At 42.1% G+C, this 24,040-nt stretch overlaps 1 protein-coding gene and 1 long non-coding RNA gene across 3 annotated transcripts in view; one reads left to right on the top strand and one right to left on the bottom strand.

Moving 5' to 3' along the window:
• myot (myotilin) overlaps nt 1-24,040 on the top strand; it is a 74,814-nt gene that overhangs the window by 2,965 nt on the left and 47,809 nt on the right. For both annotated transcript variants that reach the window (XR_009806910.1, XM_061901654.1), the window contains exons 2-3: nt 23,691-23,749; nt 23,835-23,994. Coding sequence is in view for 1 of the 2 variants with exons in the window: in XM_061901654.1 (XP_061757638.1) it covers nt 23,742-23,749; nt 23,835-23,994 (168 nt within the window). In the remaining variant the exon portion in view is untranslated. The remainder of the gene's footprint in view (nt 1-23,690; nt 23,750-23,834; nt 23,995-24,040) is intronic.
• LOC133553443 (uncharacterized) lies at nt 2,355-23,974 on the bottom strand. The gene is made up of 3 exons (XR_009806913.1): nt 23,814-23,974; nt 3,295-3,479; nt 2,355-2,622 (listed from the first exon to the last, which is right to left on the bottom strand). It is a non-coding gene; the product is annotated as an uncharacterized LOC133553443 (long non-coding RNA).

The following is a 24,040-nucleotide window of genomic DNA, read 5'->3' as shown; positions in this document are numbered from 1 at the left end:
CATGTGACATGAGTGGGTGTCTGTTATGATTTTACTTCCTGTTTTCAATATCCTGCCATACCTTTCCTCTGATTGGCCAGTCCGTAATAATTCGCCCTAAACTTTGCCAATTGTGACTCATTTGGTGAAGAGATAAGGCTGCGGCGCTGGCGCTGAGCGCCGCTGACGCTCAAGCTTCTCAGGGTCTTGGCTGAATGAGCAGGCATCGGACACCTCAGTCTCCTTAGACGCATCCTCGCTCATCCATGCGGACTGGACACTGGCCGAGAGTTAGTGGGCGGCCGAGCGTGGAGTCAGCTCTCTTGGTTGCTTTGTTGGGTCTGCTCCTGTCTCTGGCCATGCTCCTCCCACCCCAGCAGAAGATGGTGTGGAACACCGCAGAGGCCACCACAGTGTATATGTTGGGTTTTTGTTGTTGTTTTACTTTTCTGGCTGTATGTAGAAGTGGCTGGTTGCATCAGCGCTGCCATTTTATGTCTTTAATATGATTATGTGTTCTATGACTATGAGATTTTTTTTTACTTGGCCTCAGTCTTGACCTCCTCTCCAGGGGCACAGGCTTGTGCTGGATATTGCTTTTACTACATATTACGTGTTAATGCCCATCACTGATATTTAATATATATGTTTCATAAAAGAACATTTTAGGTGAGCTTAGACCATGATTGTCAAACACAGGCCAATATTCAAAGCACACCAAACATCGCAGGCCTCACGCCACCTTCCATTCATGCTCGTGCATGTGCTAGATAAAAAAAACATTAGGTGTGCGCTAGTTTTAAAGAAAAGTTTTTAATGATTTGGCAGGCAGTGAACGTTTAATGTGTATTTTTTTGACACTTGTAAAGTGAATTATATTTATATAGCGCTTTTCTCTAGTGACTCAAAGCGCTTTACATAGTGAAACCCAATATCTAAGTTACATTTTTAAACCAGTGTGGGTGGCACTAGGAGCATGTGGGTAAAGTGTCTTGCCCAAGCACACAACGCCAGTGACTAGGATTGCGGAAGCGAGTATCGAACCTGCAACCCTCAAGTTGCTGACACGGCCGCTCTAGCAACCGAGCTTTACCGCCCTTATTAAAAACACTAGTTTAATGGAAAAGTGTATTTTCAAAAATTCCTGCGTTAATGTTGGTTCAATCCTGCTTGAAGAGTTGTATTTTCCGGCAGTTGCAAAGTCTTTGGAATGCATCGCGACTAGTGAGCGCAGGAAGAAAGATATTATGAGAGAGCCTTTGTGTGCGCACTGATGCCGTTAGCTCGTTATAATCAAGCATTTATTCAATTACCTTGTTTTGGCGGCCACATTTCCAGGAAGCTAAGGACCGGAAAACCAACGTTCTTTACATTAGACATGTGATTTTGACCTATTTTTTTTTTTTGTCAGAGTTTTAAGTGCACTCTGATTATACTTGCCAACCTTGAGACCTCCGAATTCGGGAGATGGGGGGAGTTGTTGAGTATGTCTATATATATATATATATATATATATATATATATATATATATATATATATATATACATACAGTGTATATATATATAAAAATCCCTTCATGATTGAGTATATCCGTTCGGCCACCGTGTTCAATGGAGAAGTCTGATCTACAAAATTTGAATTTGCAGGCAGCAAACCCCTTCCTCTTTGAGCTGTCTTGGATGAACCGAAATTATTTTTTTCCAATCATTTTGGACCTTGCAAGCGTACTTCTTTTCCTTACTCGTCGTCGCCATATCTCTTCTTCGGTCTTCTGCTTCATCTCTGTTTTGCTTTTGGACATTACTACTTGCCATAGTTTTAAAGCAATGCATGATGGGGAATCCGGAGGTTGTGTGTCAGAGTATCAACGTGCCGGCTGGAATAAACACACGCTGAGAAATAGCTCCGTGCCTGCCTACTTTATGGGTTATAGATAAAGCTATGGATAACGGAGACATGTATAATAGTCTCCATTTCAGGTGAGAAAGGACGCTAAAGGCAGTGCCTTTAAGGTACCCCCCCCCCCACAATATTGTTGTCCAGGTAGAAATCGGGAGAAATTCGGGAGAATGTTTGCCCCGGGAGATTTTCGGGAGGGGCACTGAAATTCGGGAGTCTCCCGGGAAAATCGGGAGGGTTGGCCAGTATGACTCTGATGTTTTTTAAGGACCTCTTGCAAAAAAAGCTGGTCAAAGATCATCTCTATGACAGCATTCAAGTGTTTTTAAGAACATGCTCTAGAAATATGAGTCCATCACAAGTTTTTTTAACTTAACTCGATCGCCACCGGTTGAATTGCCGAAATGATGAAAAAGAGAGTGTTACATCTCTTAGCCCTGGGCATGTTTATTAAAATAATAGAATGACGTGTGGAAGTAATTCAAATACATATGGTGTGACTATGTGTTGGGTTAGCTGAGTGTTACCAGGAGTTGTTGAAGGTGTGTGTTGAGGAAGGGGGGGAACTCCAGAAGGAGCAAGGCAGGTTCGTAGGTCTGTGGGCAAGCAAGAGGTCAAGGGAAGGGGCGAAGCGTCAGAGTCCGTGTCCAGGCGAGGGGTCAAAATCCAGGAAGGCGGCAAGAAGACAGGAGGGAATCTGGAGAGACGAGACACACAGCTCGAATCCAGGGAACGAAGAGGAACTGCAGGGTGACAACACAGCACACAAGACGATTAGCACGGAGGAGAAACACAGAGAGCAAGGAAGCACATAGGCGAGGAGAGCTAGATGTAACAGGGTCAATTACGTCTTGTAAATAATGTATTTTCTAATGTTTTATTATTGTTATAATTGCACAAAATATGTAAGTTACATATAAATACCTGAATATTGTTTGATGTTTTGTCAATGTGGAACCATTGTTTCGTTGTCCCTTCTACTGCAATAATTACTGTGACACCTGTCTTTTTATATGCGTTGGACACGCCTTCCAACTTCCCTTTTTGTCTAAGATAATGGGAGAGGTAGGCGTCCATGCGACGACAGAAAATGTTTTGTCTTGTTGAGAACTTCAATTCATTTCTTGTTCATTATTGTGTTTGTGTAGGGGCTCAACAATGGCAGAAAGTTTTTGATGACAATTGTATTCTATATTATCAGGTATGTTTTTATTTTACTGTGTATGTAACTACGCCCTTTTTGTCTACGATAACGGGAGAGGGGCTTGACGATGGCAGAATGTTTTTGATGAAAATTGTATTCTGTATTATCAGTAAAGTGCAGCTGAGAAACCCATGGTGTCGGTCGTCTTGCATAAAAGCCACACAACGCAGAGGAAAGGACCACCGGTTACATAGAGACGTGTAGGACTTACTGTACGAGACAAGTAGCTACGTTCTGGCACTGGAACACAGGTTCTGCTGGCTTATGAAGGACGTGGAGCTTTCATCAGCAGCAGGGGTGTAGATTGCTGATTGTGTGCAGCTCCGCGTGGCCGGAGCAGGAGAGGAACGCCCGTGGGCGTGTCTCAAGGCGCGCTCAGATGAGCACACAACAGACCTAAAATGGAACCAAATCACTTAAACAAATGACAACTGACTGCATTTGAAGTAAACAAGCTACAACAACACCTTAGTTACATAAATCACATTGTGAAAAAAAGGTATACTGCCAAAAAGGAGAGGACTTAAAGGGGTGCCTTGAGGAACACCTCAGTTATGTAAATCACAAGTTTCTCTATTGGCAACGACAGTGAAACCTGGAGAGGCGTGATTGGGAAGAATGGTCGCCCGGATCTAAACCCGAGTGGTGTTTTGTTATTGGACTTTTGTGCTCATCACGGATTGTCCATAACAAACACCATGTTCAAACATAAGGGTGTCCATATGTGCACTTGGCACCAGGACACCCTAGGCCGCAGTTCCATGACCGACTTTGTAGTTGTGTCATCGGATTTGCAGCCTCATGTTCTGGACACTCAGGTGAAGAGAGGGGCGGGTCTTTCTACCGATCACCACCTGGTGGTGAGTTGGCTGCGATGGTGGGGGAGGATGCCGGACAGACCTGGCAGGCCCAAACGCATTGTGAGGGTCTGCTGGGAACGTCTGGCAGAGTCTCCTGTCAGAGAGAGTTTCAATTCACACCTCCGGGAGAACTTTGAACATGTCACGAGGGAGGTGCGGGACATTGAGTCCGAGTGGACCATGTTCCGAACCTCTATTGTCGAGGCGGCTGATTGGAGCTGTGGCCGCAAGGTTGTTGGTGCCTGTCGTGGCGGTAATCCCAGAACCCGTTGGTGGACACCAGCAGTGAGGGATGCCGTCAAGCTGAAGAAGGAGTCCTATCGGGTTCTTTTGGCTCATAGGACTCCAGAGGCAGTGGACGGGTACCGACGGGCCAAGCGGTGTGCAGCTTCAGCGGTCGCGGAGGCGAAAACTCGGACATGGGAAGAGTTCGGGGAAGCCATGGAAAACGACTTCCGGACATCTTCGAAGCGATTCTGGACCACCATACGCCGCCTCAGGAAGGGGAAGCAGTGCACTATCAACACCGTGTATGGTGCGGATGGTGTTCTGCTGACTTCGACTGCGGATGTTGTGGATCGGTGGAGGGAATACTTCGAAGACCTCCTCAATCCCACCAACACGTCTTCCTTTGAAGAAGCGGTGCCTGGGGAAATTGTGGTGGACCCTCCTATTTCTGGGGCTGAGGTCGCTGAGGTAGTTAAAAAGCTCCTCGGCGGCAAGGCCCCGGGGGTGGATGAGATCCGTCCGGAGTTCCTTGAGACTCTGGATGCTGTGGGGCTGTCTTGGTTGACAAGACTCTGCAGCATCACGTGGATCTCGGGGGCGGTACCTCTGGATTGGCAGACCGGGGTGGTGGTCCTTCTCTTTAAGAAGGGGGACCGCAGGGTGTGTTCCAACTATCGTGGGATCACACTCCTCAGCCTTCCCGGTAAGGTTTATTCAGGTGTACTGGAGAGGAGGCTTTGCCGGATAGTCGAACCTCGGATTCAGGAGGAACAGTGTGGTTTTCGTCCTGGTCGTGGAACTGTGGACCAGCTCTATACTCTTGGCAGGTTTCTTGAGGGTGCATGGGAGTTTGCCCAACCAGTCTACATGTGCTTTGTGGACTTGGAGAAGGCATTCGACCGTGTCCCTCGGGAAGTCCTGTGGGGAGTGCTCAGAGAGTATGGGGTACCGGACTGTCTTATTGTGGCAGTCCGCTCCCTGTATGATCAGTGTCAGAGCTTGGTCCGCATTGCTGGCAGTAAGTCGGACACGTTTCCAGTGAGGGTTGGACTCCGCCAAGGCTGTCCTTTGTCACCGATTTTGTTCATAACTTTTATGGACAGAATTTCTAGGCGCAGCCAAGGCGTTGAGGGGATCCGGTTTGGTGGCCACGGGATTAGGTCTCTGCTTTTTGCAGATGATGTAGTCCTTATGGCTTCATCTGGCCGGGATCTTCAGCTCTCACTGGATCGGTTCGCAGCCGAGTGTGAAGCGACCGGAATGAGAATCAGCACCTCCAAGTCCGAGTCCATGGTTCTCGCCCGGAAAAGGGTGGAGTGCCATCTCCGGGTTGGGGAGGAGACCCTGCCCCAAGTGGAGGAGTTCAAGTACCTAGGAGTGGGGGAAGAGTGGATTGTGAGACCGACAGGCGGATCGGTGCGGCGTCTTCAGTAATGCGGACGTTGTATTGATCCGTTGTGGTGAAGAAGGAGCTGAGCTGGAAGGCAAAGCTCTCAATTTACCGGTCGATCTACGTTCCCATCCTCACCTATGGTCATGAGCTTTGGGTCATGACCGAAAGGATAAGATCACGGGTACAAGCGGCCGAAACGAGTTTCCTCCGCCGGGTGGCGGGGCTCTCCCTTAGAGATAGGGTGAGAAGCTCTGCCATCCGGGAGGAGCTCAACGTAAAGCCGCTGCTCCTCCACATGGATAGGAGCCAGATGAGGTGGTTCGGGCATCTGGTCAGGATGCCACCCGAACGCCTCCCTAGGGAGGTGTTTAGGGCACGTCCAGCTGGTAGGAGGCCATGGGAAAGACCCAGGACACGTTGGGAAGACTATGTCTCCCGGTTGGCCTGGGAACGCCTCGGGATCCCCCGGGAAGAGCTAGACGAAGTGGCTGGAGAGAGGGAAGTCTGGGCTTCCCTGCTTAGGCTGCCGCCCCCGCGACCCGACCTCGGATAAGCGGAAGATGATGGATGGATGGATGGATGTTATTTTTCCTAATAAATAATTATCTTGGGTGAAAATAATATGTCAGTTGTTTTGCAAAGTCCTTTGCAATGGACAATAATAATTAACATTCTTTCATCCATCCTCTTCTACTGTTTTGAGGAGAGGAGCAAGACATTTTTAGTAAGGCAAACAGAAAAAATGTACAATGTAGAACATAATTATTATTTTTTTAATGTCGCTTGAACTCGAACTTTTCCTGGTTTTCGCATTTATCGCCATGTCATACTTTTTCAGTAATATTATAAAGGCTACCTCAAGAAGCATTTTTTTCTTTACATAATTGCATTCCCGCAGCGTGATCATCATTTTATGTCAAAACCAGAATCATCTCTGTTGAGGGCTTTGTATTTTTGGCTAAAGTGTCACACAATGCATTGCCAGAAGCCATATTGGAAGGCGAGAGTCATTGTTCATGATAGCGGTACACATAATATTTCTGAATTATTCCGTGGAAAATAACATTGCACCAGCTGGGATACGATGGATAAATACTATGAGTCATTAGATAGGAAGTCCCTTTGTCGTTATAAGGAGAAAAACTGCCGTAATTGGATGCAAGGATCTGTACAAGATGGACAAGTCTGAGTGGTGAAGAGACCACAACTTCTTCCCCGATGTCTCATATCCGGACTTTATGAACAACTAAATCTTCAATTCAGCCCATTCAGTCCAAAATTATAAGAATTTAGAACGCTATGACCGCTTTGTTTTTGGATGGGTTCATGACGTTTGTGTTTATCTATTAAAACCCAGTGAACAAGGCTGGTCACGCACTCTCGGAAATGATCTAATCGAAGTTTGACACCCTGGTTGGTCGCGGATAACTAGTCTAATGTCATCTCAGCACACTGTAACCAAGGCAGGATCGGGAGAGTGCTGTTCTCATGTTGCTTCAGTGATTCTGTACTCACTTCTACAGTCCCGATGAGAGATCATTACAACTATACTATTAGTTCTTCGGTCGAGCACATCAAAGTGGGGCTGTCATTTACTTTACATTAATTTATACATACAAAATGTTCTTAATTACCTGAAATCAAATGATCTGAACAAACACAAAGTTGTCTTTAGCACCTCACATCTGATCAGTTGATTGCAATGATCCATGCACACCCTTGCTCTTCACTATCTTTAGCTGCTTCTGTCTGTCGAGGCTGACACAATCAAAGCTGGTAAAATCTATCCCACTTTGATTGTGGCGATTGTGGCACTTGACATTCGCACACGTCGTCGACAATATGAGTACCACTGTATGAATGATCAGCAACAATGAGCGTGTTTATAAACAAAGCCAGGTGGTAGAGGTGAACGGCACCATGTCCCCTCCCCTCTCAGTAAGCTGTGGAGTCCCCCAAGGCAGTATACTAGGACCTTTACTGTTCCTTATATACGTAAATGACATGCCATTTGCATGCCACTGTGAATTGTTCCTGTTTGCGGATGACTCGGCCCTGTTGGTATCCGGCAAGGACATGTCACAGGTGGAACAAATCCTCAGAGCTGAACTCCTTAATATTTGCACCTGGCTCGCTGACAACAAGCTATCCATACACTTAAGTAAAACGGAATCCATTCTATTTGGGTTCCATATCAACCTTAAGAAAGTCAGTGACTTTACTATAAAAGTGGGTGACATTGTTAGCACCAGGAAAGATGAAATCACCTCTCTAGGGTCCATTCTAGAGGCTAATCTTTCCTATGATAAAATGGCAACCAAGGTAATCAAAAAGTTCAACCACAGAATGAGATTCCTCTACAGAATCTCCTCTCTGGTCAACAAAAGCACCTTGAAGATTCTAGCGGGAACTCTCATTCAACCCTTTTTCGATTACGCTTGCACCTCCTGGTACCCCAGCACCTCCAAAACCCTCAAATCTAGACTCCAAACATCCCAGAATAAGCTAGTCCGGTTACTTTTAGACCTCCACCCCAGATCACACCTCACTCCAACCCACTTCTCCGAAGTGGGCTGGCTCAGGGTGGAGGACAGAGTAAAACAACTTGCACTGAGCCTAGTCTATAAAATCCGCTACATCTCCGTGATACCGAAGTACATGTCAAACTACTTCCTTAACGTAAATGACCGCCATAAACACAACACCAGGGGGAGCTCCACAAACCATGTTAAACCCAGATTCCGATCTAACAAAGGTCCTAACTCATTCTCTGTCTATGTCACATCAATGTGGAATGCACTCCCAACAGGTATAAAAGTAAGTGCATCTCTATATTACTTCAAAACCCCTCTAAAACAACACCTGCAGACAACTTCAACCCTTTACTAATACCCTCCTCCATTCACATCCCATCTCCCTGGATTATAAATAACCTAATGTAAATATTTAAATGTACTTCTAATGTATTTACTTGTCCGTATGCTATCTGAGCTCACTATGTTCTCTGCTGGCTGTACATATCCTACTAAGTAAGACCTACACTGTTTCTAAGTCCATTTCTCTGTTGATGCAATTGTTGATGACTGAAGTACTGATATCAACCAAAGCTCCTCATCCCACCCCCCGGATTGTAAATAACGTAAATAATTCAATGTATTTTACTATGATGATTAACTTGTGCGATGACTGTATTATGCTGATAGTATATATTTGTACCATGAATTGATTAACGTGGACCCCGACTTAAACAAGTTGAAAAACTTATTCGGGTGTTACCATTTAGTGGTCAATTGTACGGAATATATAATGAACTGTGCAATCTACTAATAAAAGTATCAATCAATCAAAAAAAGCCTTCCAGTATGGCCACCGGCAACGCCTTGTGGTAAATGGAGAAATATTTGAAGCCCTCTGATGGCCAAGTATGTTTAACACACACGTAATGTGCCTGGGTACTGTGCTTTTTTTGTTCAACGTAGTAAACAAGGAATAATTCAACAACTATGAAAAAGTAGTAGCAGTAAGTCCTCATGTGTTTTCAGCATCTTAAAATGTAACTTGCATTGTGACTGTATTTTTTCCACCTGTTTCCTCCCACAGTCCAAAAGCTGCATGTTAGGTTAACTGGAGACCTAAATTGTGTGTATTGTGCGTATGAGTCGCATGTGGCACTTTAGCGCCGATCTAGTGGCTCCATGGAGCATTTTTAAAAAAGGATTGAAAAAGTAAAAAGATGGGGGAAAATATTTTTTTGTTTTAGTATGTTTTTTGTTTGAGGACAAACGTGACACAAACCTTCCCAATCGTTAAAAAGCCCACTGTTTAATATGTTTGTGTATATGCCTCACTGATGACAGTATTTGGTGAACATTGTTTTGTCCTTCTAATTTCGGCGGATCTTGAACCCACCATAGTGTGGACTGTGACGCAACAGTTTGTTTGGATGTAAATTCTTCCACCTATTCTTTGTCTCATTTTGTCCACCAAACGTTTTATACTGTGCGTGAATGCGCAAAGGTACGTTTTGTTGATGTTGTTGGAGTGCTAATCAGGCCTATTTGGTCAGTGTGTGACTGCACGCTAATCAATGCAAACATGCTATTTAGGCTAGCTGTATGTACATATTGCATTATTGTGCCTCGTTTTTAGGTATATTTGAGCTCATTTAATATCCATTTCTTGCATCCTCTTTGTATGTTATTTAGTTTTTCATGTCTACATGTCTCATGACACATTATCCGTATGTAATATTGGCTGCATTTCAGACAGTGGTTTATGTGCCATGTTGTTCCAGACCACAGCAAACATTACCCAACTTGCCAAAGATTTTAATGAATCTATTAAAAAAGACAGCCTGCCATTTGTTTTAACTTGGACACACATATATACCTTTAGCCCAGTGGTTCTTAACCTGGGTTCGATCGAACCCTAGGGGTTCGGTGAGTTGGCCTCAGGGGTTCGGCAGAGCCTCCGTCGCAGCGGTCAAGACACACCAGACTCATGAATTGATTAACGTGGACCCCGACTTAATTAAACAAGTTGAAAAACTTATTCGGGTGTAACCATTTAGTGGTCAATTGTACGGAATATGTACTGTACTGTGCAATCTACTAATAAAAGTCTCATTCAATCAATCAATCAATCAATCAATCAATCAATCAATTGTGTAAATAAAAACTTCTCCTTATCGGCGTATATGTACTGCAAAGTTTAAATTTGAATGACAATAAAAAGGAAGTTTAAGTATTATGGATACCCCCCAAACAATGTTCCCTCTAATTTTCCATGATTTTCAAGTGTGTAATTTGTTGTGAGTTTATGCACTGTGTTGGTTTTGTTCTTTGATTAAGGTGATGTTCATGCACGGTTCATTTTGTGCACTAGTAAAAAAAACATAACTTTGTCTTGAATTTGAAAAAAAAACAACTTTATTTTTTACTAAAGAAGGGTTCGGTGAATGTGAATATGACACTGGTGGGGTTTGGTACCTCCAACAAGGTTAAGGACCACTGCTTTAGCCATTAAAAGCCAGTCATTTCCAAGAGTTATCTCACCTTCTGAGTAGTTTCTGATTTACTAATGGTTTCTAATGTTGCAAAAATGTGTAGAATAAATACTACATTTCAACATTTCTTTCCACAAAGCTTTACATCAGCCTGTGACAGATAGTCATTTTGATAGTAGGCTATTATAGCTAATACAGACACTTACATCATTATAACAATTATGCAAGGCTTTTCATTCCAGACATATTTGTTCTTTGTATTTTTGGTCCGATATGGCTCTTTCAACGTTTTGGGTTGCCAACCCCTGGTGTAAGTGAATGTGAGTGTGAATGTTTGTTTGTTTATATGTGCCTTGTGATCGACTGGTGACCAGTTATGGGTGTACTCAGCCTCTCGCCAGAAGTCAGCTGGGATAGGCCCCAGCTCAGCTTTGACAGTAGAATAAGTGGCATAGAAAATGAATGAATATAGTAGATATTATACTATAACTCAATTGTGACTGACTGATGACTATTCCAATTGTATGGAATTTTAGATTATTTAATCAATGATATTGTTCACCTTTTGTCACACTTGTATTCTACTTGTTTGAACTCTGTAGTGCATGAGTGGTGTTTCCCACTCTGCACGTGTTTAAATTGTTCATGAGATTTGGGGCGCAGGCCAAAGTCAGTGGGCGTTATTAATGGTGCAGTGACGGCCATGACACTTATGTAATTACGAGGTGTTCCGCAGTGCTTCTAAATGTGTCCACAGCTCAGTTCTGCTGGTGTTGGATGCACGGCTGGAATTACACTGAGAGTGCTTCTTGAAATGTTGCAAAGTGGAGTGCGGGTTGGTGCAGTGACTTATTTTAACATTTGAACGGCCACCATGATTGGCTAAACCCACCCCAGGATATGCACTTTTGTGAGGTTTAAGTTCTATAAACTCTTCAACTCAACTTGTTTTCCCTTCATGTAATTAAAGTTAAAGTTAAAGTTCCAATGATTGTCACACACAGACTAGGTGTGGCGAAATTATTCTCTGCATTTGACCCATCACCCCTGATCACCCCCAGGGGAGTTGAGGGGAGCAGTGGGCAGCAGCGGTGCCACGCCCAGGAATCATTTATGGTGATTTATCCCCCAATTCCAACCCTTGATGCTGAGTGCCAAGCAGGGAGGCAATGGGTCCCATTTTTTTATAGTCTTTGGTATGACTCGGTTTGAACTCCCAACCTACCGATCTAAGGCGGACACTCCAACCACTTGGCCACTGAGTAGGTAATGACTAATTATGAACACTAGATGTCACCATATTACAAATGACCACTTCACTTCAAAAGAATGTACATCATAAAGTTAATGTTTCCCTATCAACCATTGCAATTTCATCTGATTCCACCGTTTTTGACATTCTACACAACAAAATAATAACTGTGGACAACGTTATTGGATTAATATTGGTACTAACCAACACTCAAGGCTCCAATATCGGTATTGTATCGTAAGTGAAAACAATGTATCGGGACAACCCTCATTTTCATGGACTTAAATTACATTAAAACACAAGGTAGCCCTTTAGTATGGGGAACATATTCTAAGTAAGAAAGACTTAATTAAGAGTTATTTGGACACTCGGGGAACATGTTGTAAGTAACAAAGACTTAATTTAGAGTTACTTGGTCGGGGTTAGGGTTAGAGCAGTGGTTCTTAAATGGGGGTACGCGTACCCCTAGGGGTACTTGAAGGTATGCCAAGGGGTACGTGAGATTTTTAAAAAATATTCTAAAAATAGCAACAATTCAAAAATCCCTTATAAATATATTTATTGAATAATAATTAAACAAAATATGAATGTAAGTTCATAAACTGTGGAAAAAAATCCCAACAATGCAATATTTAGTGTTGACAGCTTGATTTTTTTGTGGACATGTTCCATAAATATTGATGTTAAAGATTATTTTTTTTTTTTGTGAAGAAATGTTTAGAATTAAGTTCATGAATCCAGATGGATCTCTATTACAATCCCCAAAGAGGACACTTTAAGTTGATGATTACTTCTATGTGTAGAAATCTTTATTTATAATTGAATTACTTGTTTATTTTTCAACAAGTATTTAGCTATTTTTATATCTTTTTTTCAAAATAGTTCAAGAAAGACCACTACAAATGAGCAATATTTTGCAGTTATATAATTTAATAAATCAGAAACTGATGACAGTGTGCTGTATTTTACTTCTTTATCTCTTTTTTTCAACGAAAAATGCTTTGCTCTGATTAGGGGGTACTTGAATTAAAAAAATGTTCACAGGGGGTACATCACTGAAAAAAGGTTGAGAACCACTGGGTTAGAGGGTTAGGGTTAGAGTTGCTGTATAAAAGGGTCATGCAGAATAAGGCATTAATAAGTACTTAAGAATGCCAAATAAGAGCCAATATCTTACTAATTTGCATGTTAATAAGCAACTAATTTATGGTGAATATGTTCCCCATACTAAAGTGTTACCAAAAATAAATATTAGATTGTAATAGTACTATATTTATAATGTTAAAGTATCATAAAGTCATTATACTTTCTTGTAACCTGAAATATATGATGTACAATATGTGACAAGAATAAAAAGTTCACAAAAGAAGGACACTCTCTCATTTTATATATTATTGCGTTGAACTTTCACAGCAGGATACAGGTTCAATATACTTTGTAATATTTGTGTGTCTGTGCAGGAAAACAAAAACAAAGAAAATTGAGTTGCCTTCTTGGAAAAGCCAATTTAGTGTCGCTGAATTATGAAATTGTGATAACAAAAAAAGATAGTACTCCATTTTTACTTTTACTGGACTTTAAAGGGGAACATTATCACCAGACCTATGTAAGCGTCAATATATACCTTGATGTTGCAGAAAAAAGACCATACATTTTTTTAACTGATTTCCGAAATCTAAATGGATGAATTTTGGCGAAATAAACGCCTTTCTATGACGTCACCTAGGTAGTCAATCCGCCATTTTCTCAAACACATTACAAACATCGAGTCTAATCAGCTCTGTTATTGTCCGTTTTTTTGACTGTTTTCCGTACCTTGGAGACATCATGCCTCGTCGGTGTGTTGTCGGAGGGTGTAACAACGCGATCAGGGACGGATTCAAGTTGATTTACGTGGAGTGTGCATCTATTAGCACGGCATGCTAATCGATGCCAACATGCTATTTAGGCTAGCTGTATGTACATTTGTAGCTATATTTGCATCCAGCGTTTCCCTCCACCCACATTTAATGCTAAACAAACACTTACCAATCGACAGATTTAAGTTGCTCCAGTGTCACAAGATGCGAAAGTCCTGATCGTTTGGTCTGCACATTTTACCGGCGATGCTAAGGCAGACAATCGCCGAATAGCGTCAATAGCTATTCGCTCAATAGCTTCCGTTTCTTCTTCAATTTCGTTTTCGCTATCTGCCTCCATACTCCAACCATCCGTTTCAATACATGCGTAATCTGTTGAATCGCTTAAACCGCTGAAATCCGAGTCTGAATCCGAGCTAATGTCGCTATATCTTGCTGTGCTATCCGCCATGTTGGCATCACTAAATGACGTCACAGGAAAATGGACGATGGATTTAAAGATAGCGAAAATCAGGCACTTTAAAGCCTTTTTTCGGGATATTCCATGATGGGTAAAATTTTGAAAAAAAACTTTGAAAAATAAAATAAGCCACTGGAAACTGATTTTTATTGGTTTTACCCCTTCTGAAATTGTGATGTTCCCCTTTAAAAACACTATTCCGCAAACTAGAATGTTACTTGTTCTTGTTAATTCTGCAGCTTCTTTTTTATCTTATCGCAGTGCAATCCTTGATTGCAACTGATGGTGTATTTGAACGATGACAACTTAAAACGATAACCAAGGTCCGCAGTGAAGTTGTTCGGTGTGTTTGTGTGAGGATTTGTCTGAGGTCAGAGAGGCTCTGTTTTGCTCAGGAGGTCGCAGTTTAATTTAGCTTGGCCATTTGAACCTCAGTGTTGTCTGTCAACTCCTTCTCTGGGATCAGGACATTAGGTGGCTGGCGACAAAAACTCTTGTCTTTGGTGTAAAAGGCCTCATGAGCTCATGTTTGGCCTCAATAGCAGGAATGATTGCTTTGAACGGAAGATAATGGCTCATCCCTGCTACACACACCAATATGCATATTTTATCTCCGGGTAGCAGGATGATGATACTGATTTATCATTCATACTGCACGTCTACAATGTGCAAACCTTGAATTTGATGTGTGTGTTCAGGCGTGTAACTTGACACCGGGTGAAAGTTATGACAAATATAAATGACATTAGCAGTGACATAGATTTATGATTTGTTAGTAAAAAAAAAAACAAAAAAAAAACAGTCCTCCTTTGTCTGCATTCATAATTGCACTGAGATATCATCTGGGAAAATGTAATGAGTTTATCATAAATCATTTTTGGCTTCTTGAAATGTAGGTAAGTGGCCTGTGGGTCGGTGGAGTGTCTTATTTTTTTCTTAATTATTTTGTTTCAAATGTTTTTTTAATGTGTTTTATGCATTTAAAAAATGCTTTATTTATTGTTTGATTGTCCTATTTAGTTTATCTGATCTGTTTTTTAGTGGTTATTTGTGTGTTTGCTTACAGCGGGTTTGCAGGTTCTTTGTTGATTTTCTGTGGCTTTTCCTCCCATGTTACACAACATGCATATTAGGTTAATTCGAAATTCAGAATTTTCAATGTGTGTCAATGTTGTATCATAAAATCAAAAGCAGGACTTTCATGTAAAACCAATATGACTGAACTCATTGAAATTAAGCACCGAGTAGATAGAAACATGTTTTTTTTCATTTACAAAATCTTTCATCTTTTATTACTACTCAACTACTACATTCTGAGAATACAATTGCATTTGTTTAAATATCTCTTTTTTAAATTTAACTATACATGTAAGCGAGTATAGTTGTACCTCGGGATATAAGATTACCGTATTTCCTTGAATTGCCGCAGGGCATATAGTATGCGCCTGCCTTGAATTACTGCCGGGTCAAACTCGCTTCCCAAAATAATTAGCGCATGCTTAGTATTACCGCCTGGTCAAACTTGTGACGTCACGAGTGACACTTTCCCTGTAATCATTTTCAAAATGGAGGAGGCTGATTTCGATACCGGTAATTTGAAATCACATAAAGGGAAGAAGATTAAGAGCTATTCAGTAGGATTTAAGGTCCAAGCTTACATCACACTCCAATTTTTACTGCATACCTTTGGTAAGTGCCAGACTGAGAAGAGGTTTTAAAATAATTAGCGCATTTTCACTTTTACCGCATGCCTTTGGTAAGCGCAGGAGTGAGAAGAAGTTTTAAATTAATTAGCGCCCCGGCGGCAATTCAAGGAAACACGGAACTTCAATCAATCAATCAATCAATCAATGTTTATTTATATAGCCCCAAATCACAAATGTCTCAAAGGACTGCACAAATCATTACGACTACAACATCCTCGGAAGAACCCACAAAAGGGCAAGGAAAACTCACACCCAGTGGGCAGGGAGAATTCACATTCAGTGGGACGCCAGCGACAATGCTGACTATGAGAAACCTTGGAGAGGACCTCAGATGTGGGCAACCCCCCCCCTCTAGGGGACCGAAAGCAATGGATGTCGAGCGGGTCTAACATGATACTGTGAAAGTTCAATCCATAGTGGCTCCAAGACAGCAGTGAGAGTCCCGTCCACAGGAAACCATCTCAAGCGGATCAGCAGCGTAGAGATGTCCCCAACCGATACAGGCGAGCGGTCCATCCTGGGTCCCGACGAGCGGTCCATCCTGGGTCTCGACTCTGGACAGTCAGTACTTCATCCATGGTCATCGGACCGGACCCCCTCCACAAGGGAGGGGGGGACATAGGAGAAAGAAAAGAAGCGGCAGATCAACTGGTCTAAAAAGGAGGTCTATTTAAAGGCTAGAGTATACAGATGAGTTTTAAGATGAGACTTAAATGCTTCTACTGAGGTAGCATCTCGAACTGTTACCGGGAGGGCATTCCAGAGTACTGGAGCCCGAACGGAAAACGCTCTATAGCCCGCAGACTTTTTTTGAGCTCTAGGAATCACTAATAAGCCGGAGTCTTTTGAACGCAGATTTCTTGCCGGGACATACGGTACAATACAATCGGCAAGTTAGGCTGGAGCTAGACCTTCTAGTATTTTATACGTAAGTAGTAAAACCTTAAAGTCACATCTTAAGTGCACAGGAAGCCAGTGCAGGTGAGCAAGTACAGGCGTAATATGATCAAACTTTCTTGTTCTTGTCAAAAGTCTAGCAGCCGCATTTTGTACCAACTGTAATCTTTTAATGCTAGACATTGGGAGACCCGAAAATAATACGTTACAGTAATCGAGACGAGACGTAACAAACGCATGGATAATGATCTCGGCGTCTTTAGTGGACAAAATGGAGCGAATTTTAGCGATATTACGGAGATGAAAGAAGGCCGTTTTAGTAACGCTTTTAATGTGTGACTCAAAGGAGAGAGTTGGGTCGAAGATAATACCCAGATTTTTTACAGAGTCACCTTGTTTTATTATTTGGTTGTCAAATGTTAAAGTTGTATTATTAAATAGAGGTCGGTGTCTAGCAGGACCGATAATCAGCATTTCCGTTTTTTTGGCATTAAGTTGCAAAAAGTTAGCGGACATCCATTGTTTAATTTCATTAAGACACGCTTCGGCGTGTTGGTCAGCTTTAGGGGCATGTAAAGTTGGGTGTCATCAGCATAACAGTGAAAGCTAATACCGTATTTGCGTATGACGTCACCTAGCGGCAGCATGTAGATGCTGAAGAGTACAGGGCCAAGGACCGAACCCTGGGGAACTCCACACGTTACCTTAACATAGTCCGAGGTCACACTGTTATAGGAGACGCACTGCATCCTATCAGTAAGATAAGAGTTAAACCATGACAGGGCTGAGTCTGAAATACCAATTCGTATTTTGATACGCTCTAATAAAATATTATGATCGACGGTATCGAAAGCAGCGCTAAGATCGAGGAGCAGCAACATAGATGACGCATCAGAGTCCATCGTTAGCAATAGATCATTAGTCAGTTTTGCGAGGGCTGTCTCAGTCGAGTGATTTGCCCTGAAACCGGATTGAAAGGTTTCACATAGATTGTTAAACGCTAAGTGCTCATTTAGCTGCTCTGCAACAATTTTTTCGAGGATTTTCGAAATAAAGGGAAGGTGAGACACCGGTCGGTAGTTTACCATGAGGTCTGGATCGAGGTTAGGTCTTTTAAGGAGAGGATGAATAACCGCTTTTTTGAATGCAACGGGAACAGTGCCCGAGGAAAGTGATAAGTTTATAATATTTAGCACTGATGGACCTAATAATACAAAAAGCTCCTTGATAAGTTTCCCAGGAAGTGGGTCAAGTAAACATGTTGTTTGTTTTATTCCATTTACACGTTGTAACAATCCTTCTAATGTTATTTCATCAAAACGAGAGAAACTATTTTGGATATTTGCAGTATCCGCCGTATATACAATCGTATCTGTGTTACTATAACCCCGTTGTAGCTGGGACGCATTGTCTTTAATCTCCTTTCTAATAAGTTCAATTTTCTTATTAAAGAACTTCATAAAGTCATCTGCCGAATGGGTGGAGCTACTGGAAGGAGTCCCTTGTTGGGTTAGCGATGCTACTGTACTAAACAAAAATTTTGGATCGTTTTTATTAATGCGGATGAGATTTGAGTAATAATTAGTTTTAGCTAAGGTAAGCATGCGTTTATAAGTTATTAAACTATCACTCCATGCTTGATGGTGCACCTCAAGTTTAGTCGTGCGCCATTTGCGTTCCAGCTTTCTACATAATAATTTCTGAGCTCTAGTTTCTTCAGTAAACCATGGCGTACGCCTTTTTGGAGCCTTTTTTAACTTCAGCGGTGCTATACTATCAATGGTTTCGCGCAGGGCGTTGTTAAAGTTGTTAGTGAGGTTATCAATAGAGCCCGCATACTTTGGGAACGGTGCCATTACCGAGGGCAGTAGGTCCGCAAGAGTCGTCGTTGTGGCAGCATTAATGTTGCGGCTGCTATAGCAGTTATTATTATTATTAGCTTGCCGAACATGAGTCTGAACTTCGAATTTTATAAGGTAATGATCGGACATTACTTTAGTATACGGGAGTATCATAACTTTGGAGACGGTGATACCTCTGACAAGCACTAGGTCTATCGTATTACCGCTGCGATGCGTCGGTTCATTTATTATTTGTGTAAGACCACAGCTATCAATTATAGTCTGGAGCGCCACGCACGGTGGGTCCAATGGGGTATTCATATGGATATTAAAGTCCCCCATTATAATTATATTATCGGCGTGCGTCACTAGATCAGCAACAAACTCTGAGAATTCACTAATAAAGTCCGAATAGGGCCCTGGGGGGCGGTAGATAACGGCCAGGCACAGAGGCAGAGGTGTGGCAGACTTCATAGAAAGCACCTCAAACGATTTATATTTATTATTTAAGTTAGGACTAAAGTTAAAGTTTTCGTTGTATATTAGTGCGACACCCCCTCCCCTTTTGAGGTGACGGGCAATATGCGCATTCGTATAGTTAGGAGGGGATGCCTCATTTATCTCAAAAAAGTCGTCTGGTTTAAGCCAGGTTTCGCTAAGACCGATGACGTTAAGGTTGTTGTCTCTAATGACCTCATTGACTAATAACGTTTTGGGAGACAAAGATCTGATGTTTAGAAAGCCCATATTATAGGTAGTGGGCTGTTTTAAGGAGTTGATAAAATTATCCGTAGTATCAATATTAATAATGTTGCGTTTATTATGCGCAGTGTACTTAAAATAATTACGACCATATCTAGGAATTGATATGACGGGAATTTTCAGATTGTCTACTTGGCGCTGCGATAAACTGAACGCATCATAATTTGCCACCTCAGTAGAACGCATGTCTAACTCTGACGAAGTCATAGACACAGTAGAAAAAACATTTTGTGAGTTGTGTATTATTCTACGAAAATTGCTATGTGTACAGGGATCATCCAGCCTGGCGCTGGCTAGTTCTAACTTGACTGACTCCATACCCAGGCTAGCAGGCTCTGTAATTGCCTGTGACCGGGCTTGCTCTAGTGCAGTTAGTCAAATGTGGCTCAATGCGAAGTCTATGTTCCGAGACAAGAGGATAGCGCCTTCCTGGTTAGGGTGAAGGCCGTCTCTCCTCAGCAAGCCAGGTTTGCCCCAGAAAGAGGGCCAATTATCAATAAACGTAAATCCCTGTTGTCTGCAGAAGCTATCCAGCCACCTGTTAAGAGAGACTAATCTGCTATATCTCTCATCAACTTGGTTTTGTGATGCAGCTTGTACCTTGAAAGAAGTACTATTACTATAATTAGGTAAAATTAATGTATTACCACGTCAGTGTTGTCACCTTTTGCAATGCATAAAGGCTGACTGTTTCAACGCATCGAACATTTTCCAGTATTCACCATATAGCAACTCTCCTCTCAACCACCACCACCATAGCTCACTTTCAACGGAAGGCTTGCAAGTTTGTGAACACTGGTCCAAAAAGTACTGATTCATGTTGATTTATTGTAAATACAAAACAAACCGCGGATTTTACTACTTGCGGCGCTGACGTAAGAGAACCCCCACGATGTGACTCCATCCCCATGTGACAATACTATGAAAACAATATACTACAGTACTAAAACTACAGTGGTCACAAAGATCTGGTATCCCCTCCAAATTGCTTCTCCGTCAAACGCAATATCAGCAGCCTCACCATATTTTCATGGATAAATGTCCGCCGTTAAGATAATTTTTTTAACGAGTTTGGCCGGTTTTGGACTCATTCTGCATCAGTATGGTGCAGACTAGCAGTGATATGGGGATTACGGGGTTGGTGTGGCATGGGTGGAAAAGTGGTAGGGTTCCTGGTTCGATCCCCAGCTTCCACCATCCTGGTCACGTCTGTTGTGTCCTTTCGGCAAGACACTTCACCCTTGCTCCTGATGGGTCATGGTTAGGGCCTTGCATGGCAGCTCCCGCCATTAGTGTGTGAATGTGTGTATGAATGGGTGAATGTGGAAAAAGTGTCATAAAGCTACACAAGTATAACCCATTTACATATGCACTGAATGCTTCACCAAGTCACCTACATGCTCAGTCATGTTTTCAATGATTTCTATCTTTAGTTAATTTCTTCTTCTCATCATTGTCCTTTCTCTTTCTCTGTTGCAATGGTTGAAATCGCTATCGCAAGCTGGCGAGAAAACTGAATGTTATGGTCGGATTTTACACGGTTCACCGTGATATTCGCTATGCCAATTAAAAGTATCACTGTGATTTACTGTGACTAATCACGATTCATATCAATTCAAAAGTGTGATTAATCCAATTAAAACTGACAGCACTAATTAAAACAATGAAAATTAAAGCTGCAAGCAGCGTTGGTCGGGTCCGCCGTTGGCCGCCGCCACCGCCGCCGCCGTGTCCCGAGTCCCGATCTTAGCCAGACCAACATAGAGGTCTTTGTTTCATGTCTCTACGACATTCCTAACAGAAGTTACAAGCAGTTTTGTCTGGAAAAAGGTGACAGCTTTTTACAAAACTTTTATTTTGAAGGGGTAATTGCCAACTTCCTATTGATTTTAACTGACAGATGCCACCTATCAAAATGTATGTCTAAGTGAGACCTACACAGAGGTTTTTGTTTCATGTCAGTCCGACGTTCCTACCAGAAGTTACAAGCAGTTTTATCCGTTTCCTCTTCCTAGGAGCAGTTTTTCTGTGTTTTTTTCAAAAATTGCAATAGAGCGCAATTTTGAGTTTTAAGGTTTGGTTTTTTCACTAGATCGCAATTTCTGCCAGTCCTGATGTGTGTGCCAAGTTTGGTGAGTTTTGAAGCATTTTAAGGGGGTCAAATTATAGCTCAAAGAGGCAAAAATAGCGTTTTTTGCGAAAATGTTGCTTTGAATGAGTTTTTGCAAAATTTCTGTTGATTTTGGGTATAGACCTTTTTAATTGGAAATGTAGGTCTTAGTCAGACCTACACAGAGGTTTTTGTTTCATGTCTCTACGACATTCCTAACGGAAGTTACAAGCAGTCTGTTTTTTGTCTCTTCCTATGGGGCGCTAGCTTGCAATTTTAATTTTTGGGGTTTGGTTGCTTAATAAGTTGGTCTGCCGCTCCATACCGATGTGAGTGTCAATTTTGGTGAGTTTTGAAGCATGTTAAGGGGGTCAAATTAGGGTGCGAAGGTGCGAGCGCGCCTTGGGTTGCTGTCCCCGAGCCCCACGGCAGGAGAAGCCTTGCTGCCACTATTTAATGCATTGTGAAAGTAATGCAGTTGTTGTATTGAAGTGAAAATATCAAGCTTCCTGTTGATTTTTGCCAAAGTATGTTAATTATTCAAATGTAGGTCTAGGTCAGACCTACATAGTGGTTTTTCTTTCATGTCTCTACGACATTCCTACCGGAAGTTACAAGCAGTTTTGTCTTTGTTTTCTTCCTAGGAGTAGTTTGTCTGTGTTGTATTCCTAGGGGGCGCTAGAGCACAATTTTGAGTTTTGGGGTTTGGTTTTTTCACTAGGTCGCAATTGTTGCCAGTCCTGATGTGTGTGCCAAGTTTGGTGAGTTTTGAAGCATTTTAAGGGGGTCAAATTACAGCTCAAAGAGGCAAAAATGACATTTTTTCGGAAAATTTGCGCAGGGGTTCTTTGAAGGCGCATAAAATCAAAACCATAAAACTTATCACAACTTTGTCCGACCACTTTTTTTAAAAGGGTCCAATCTCTCTCCTGTGCGAGTTTGAAGCCGAAACGACAAACGCACTGGGAGGAGTTTCGATTTGAAAAAGGTGACGGGTTTTTACAAAACTTTTATTTTGAAGGGGTAATTGCCAACTTCCTGTTGATTATTTCTGCTAGCTGTCAATTACTAAAATGTAGGTCTAAGTAAGACCTACATAGAAGTTTTTGTTTCATGTCTTTCAGACATTCCTACCCGAAGTTACAAGCAGTTTTGTCTGTGGTTTCTTCCTGGAAGCAGTTTTTTCTGTGTTTTATTGAAAAATTGCGCTAGAGCACAATTTTGAGATTTTTTTTTTTTTTTTTTCATTAGATCACAATTTCTGCTAGTCCTGATGTGTGTGCCAAGTTTGGTGAGTTTTGAAGCATTTTAAGGGGGTCAAATTGCAGCTCAAAGAGGCAAAAATAGCGTTTTTTGGCGAAAATTTTGCTTTGAAAGGGTTTTGCAAAATTTCTGTTGATTTTAGGTATAGGAGTTTCTGATGGGGAATTTAGGTCTAGGTCAGTTCTACATAGAGGATTTTGTTTCATGTCTCTACGACATTCCTACCGGAAGTTACAAGCAGTCTGTTTTTTTTTTTTCGTAGGGGGCGCTAGCGCGCATTTTTCATTTTTGGGGTTTGGTTGCTTAATATGTTGTGGTGTCACGGTAGACCGACGCGTGTGTCAACTTTGGTGAGTTTTGGAATATGTTAAAGGGGTGATATTGGGGCGCGACGGTGCGGAAGAATAATAATAAAGAATAATAATAAAACGCTACAGATTCAATAGGGTCCTTGCCTTAGCAAAGGACATGGATGTCCTTTGCTGGCAGGGCGGACCCTAACTATTAAGACACCTGTCCACTGCTTAGTAACAAATATTGCACATAAGGGGCTCGCCAGCATTCTGTGCAAATTCGTCCACACCAAACACAATTAAGCATGCCTTTACGTCCCTTGTTTGAACACAAAAGAGGCTTCTTGACAAAGTTAGACGGGTGCAGGTAGAATTGTCATGGCAAGCTAAATAACTAATATTGGGAGGGACACTTTGCTAATCGTACGTTTACATATATGTTTAGATGTATTTCAGCCAAAAGGGGAAGAAACCAGATTTGCCCTTTTTTTGAAAAAGCGCCCCACTAGGAACTGAGATCATTTCAAAAGCCCTTGAAATAAGCAGGGTGTGACTCATGACTATTGCATCCATATTTGACATCAATATACAGTCAGCATAACTTTTTATTGACATTGTTACATGCGTTCTGTGTAACTACAATAGTGCAGGCAAACACAAAATGTTCCTTTTTTTTAGTTTGCAGAGTATAAATCCAGCTCTCTTACGGCCGCCTGGAACGCCTGAAACATGGCCCAGTAAGTACCAATCTCTGTGTTGTGTTTAAAAACTGTATTCTCGCTAATCGGTGATCGTGTGTACCTTTTGTGTGTCACGGTGTAGCGTCCAGAGGGTGCAGAAGAAGACAAGCTCCGTGTCTTTGACCATCGGCTCCTCTTCCTCTGCATCGTCCACCCGGGAGCTGTCCTCGTCTACATCATCCACCATCCTCACTCAGGAGCACTGCGACCTGGTGCAGTTGCCAGGTGCCAGCCCTCAGACGGTGATTACAAGCAACTACAACACATCCTCTCATTTGCATAACACCT

This window comes from Nerophis ophidion, linkage group LG05, assembly GCF_033978795.1.
Source record: "Nerophis ophidion isolate RoL-2023_Sa linkage group LG05, RoL_Noph_v1.0, whole genome shotgun sequence".
Taxonomy (NCBI): Eukaryota; Metazoa; Chordata; class Actinopteri; order Syngnathiformes; family Syngnathidae; genus Nerophis; species Nerophis ophidion.
The sequence above is the reverse complement of the archived record's forward strand: the minus strand, read 5'-3'. Positions and strand labels throughout refer to the sequence as shown.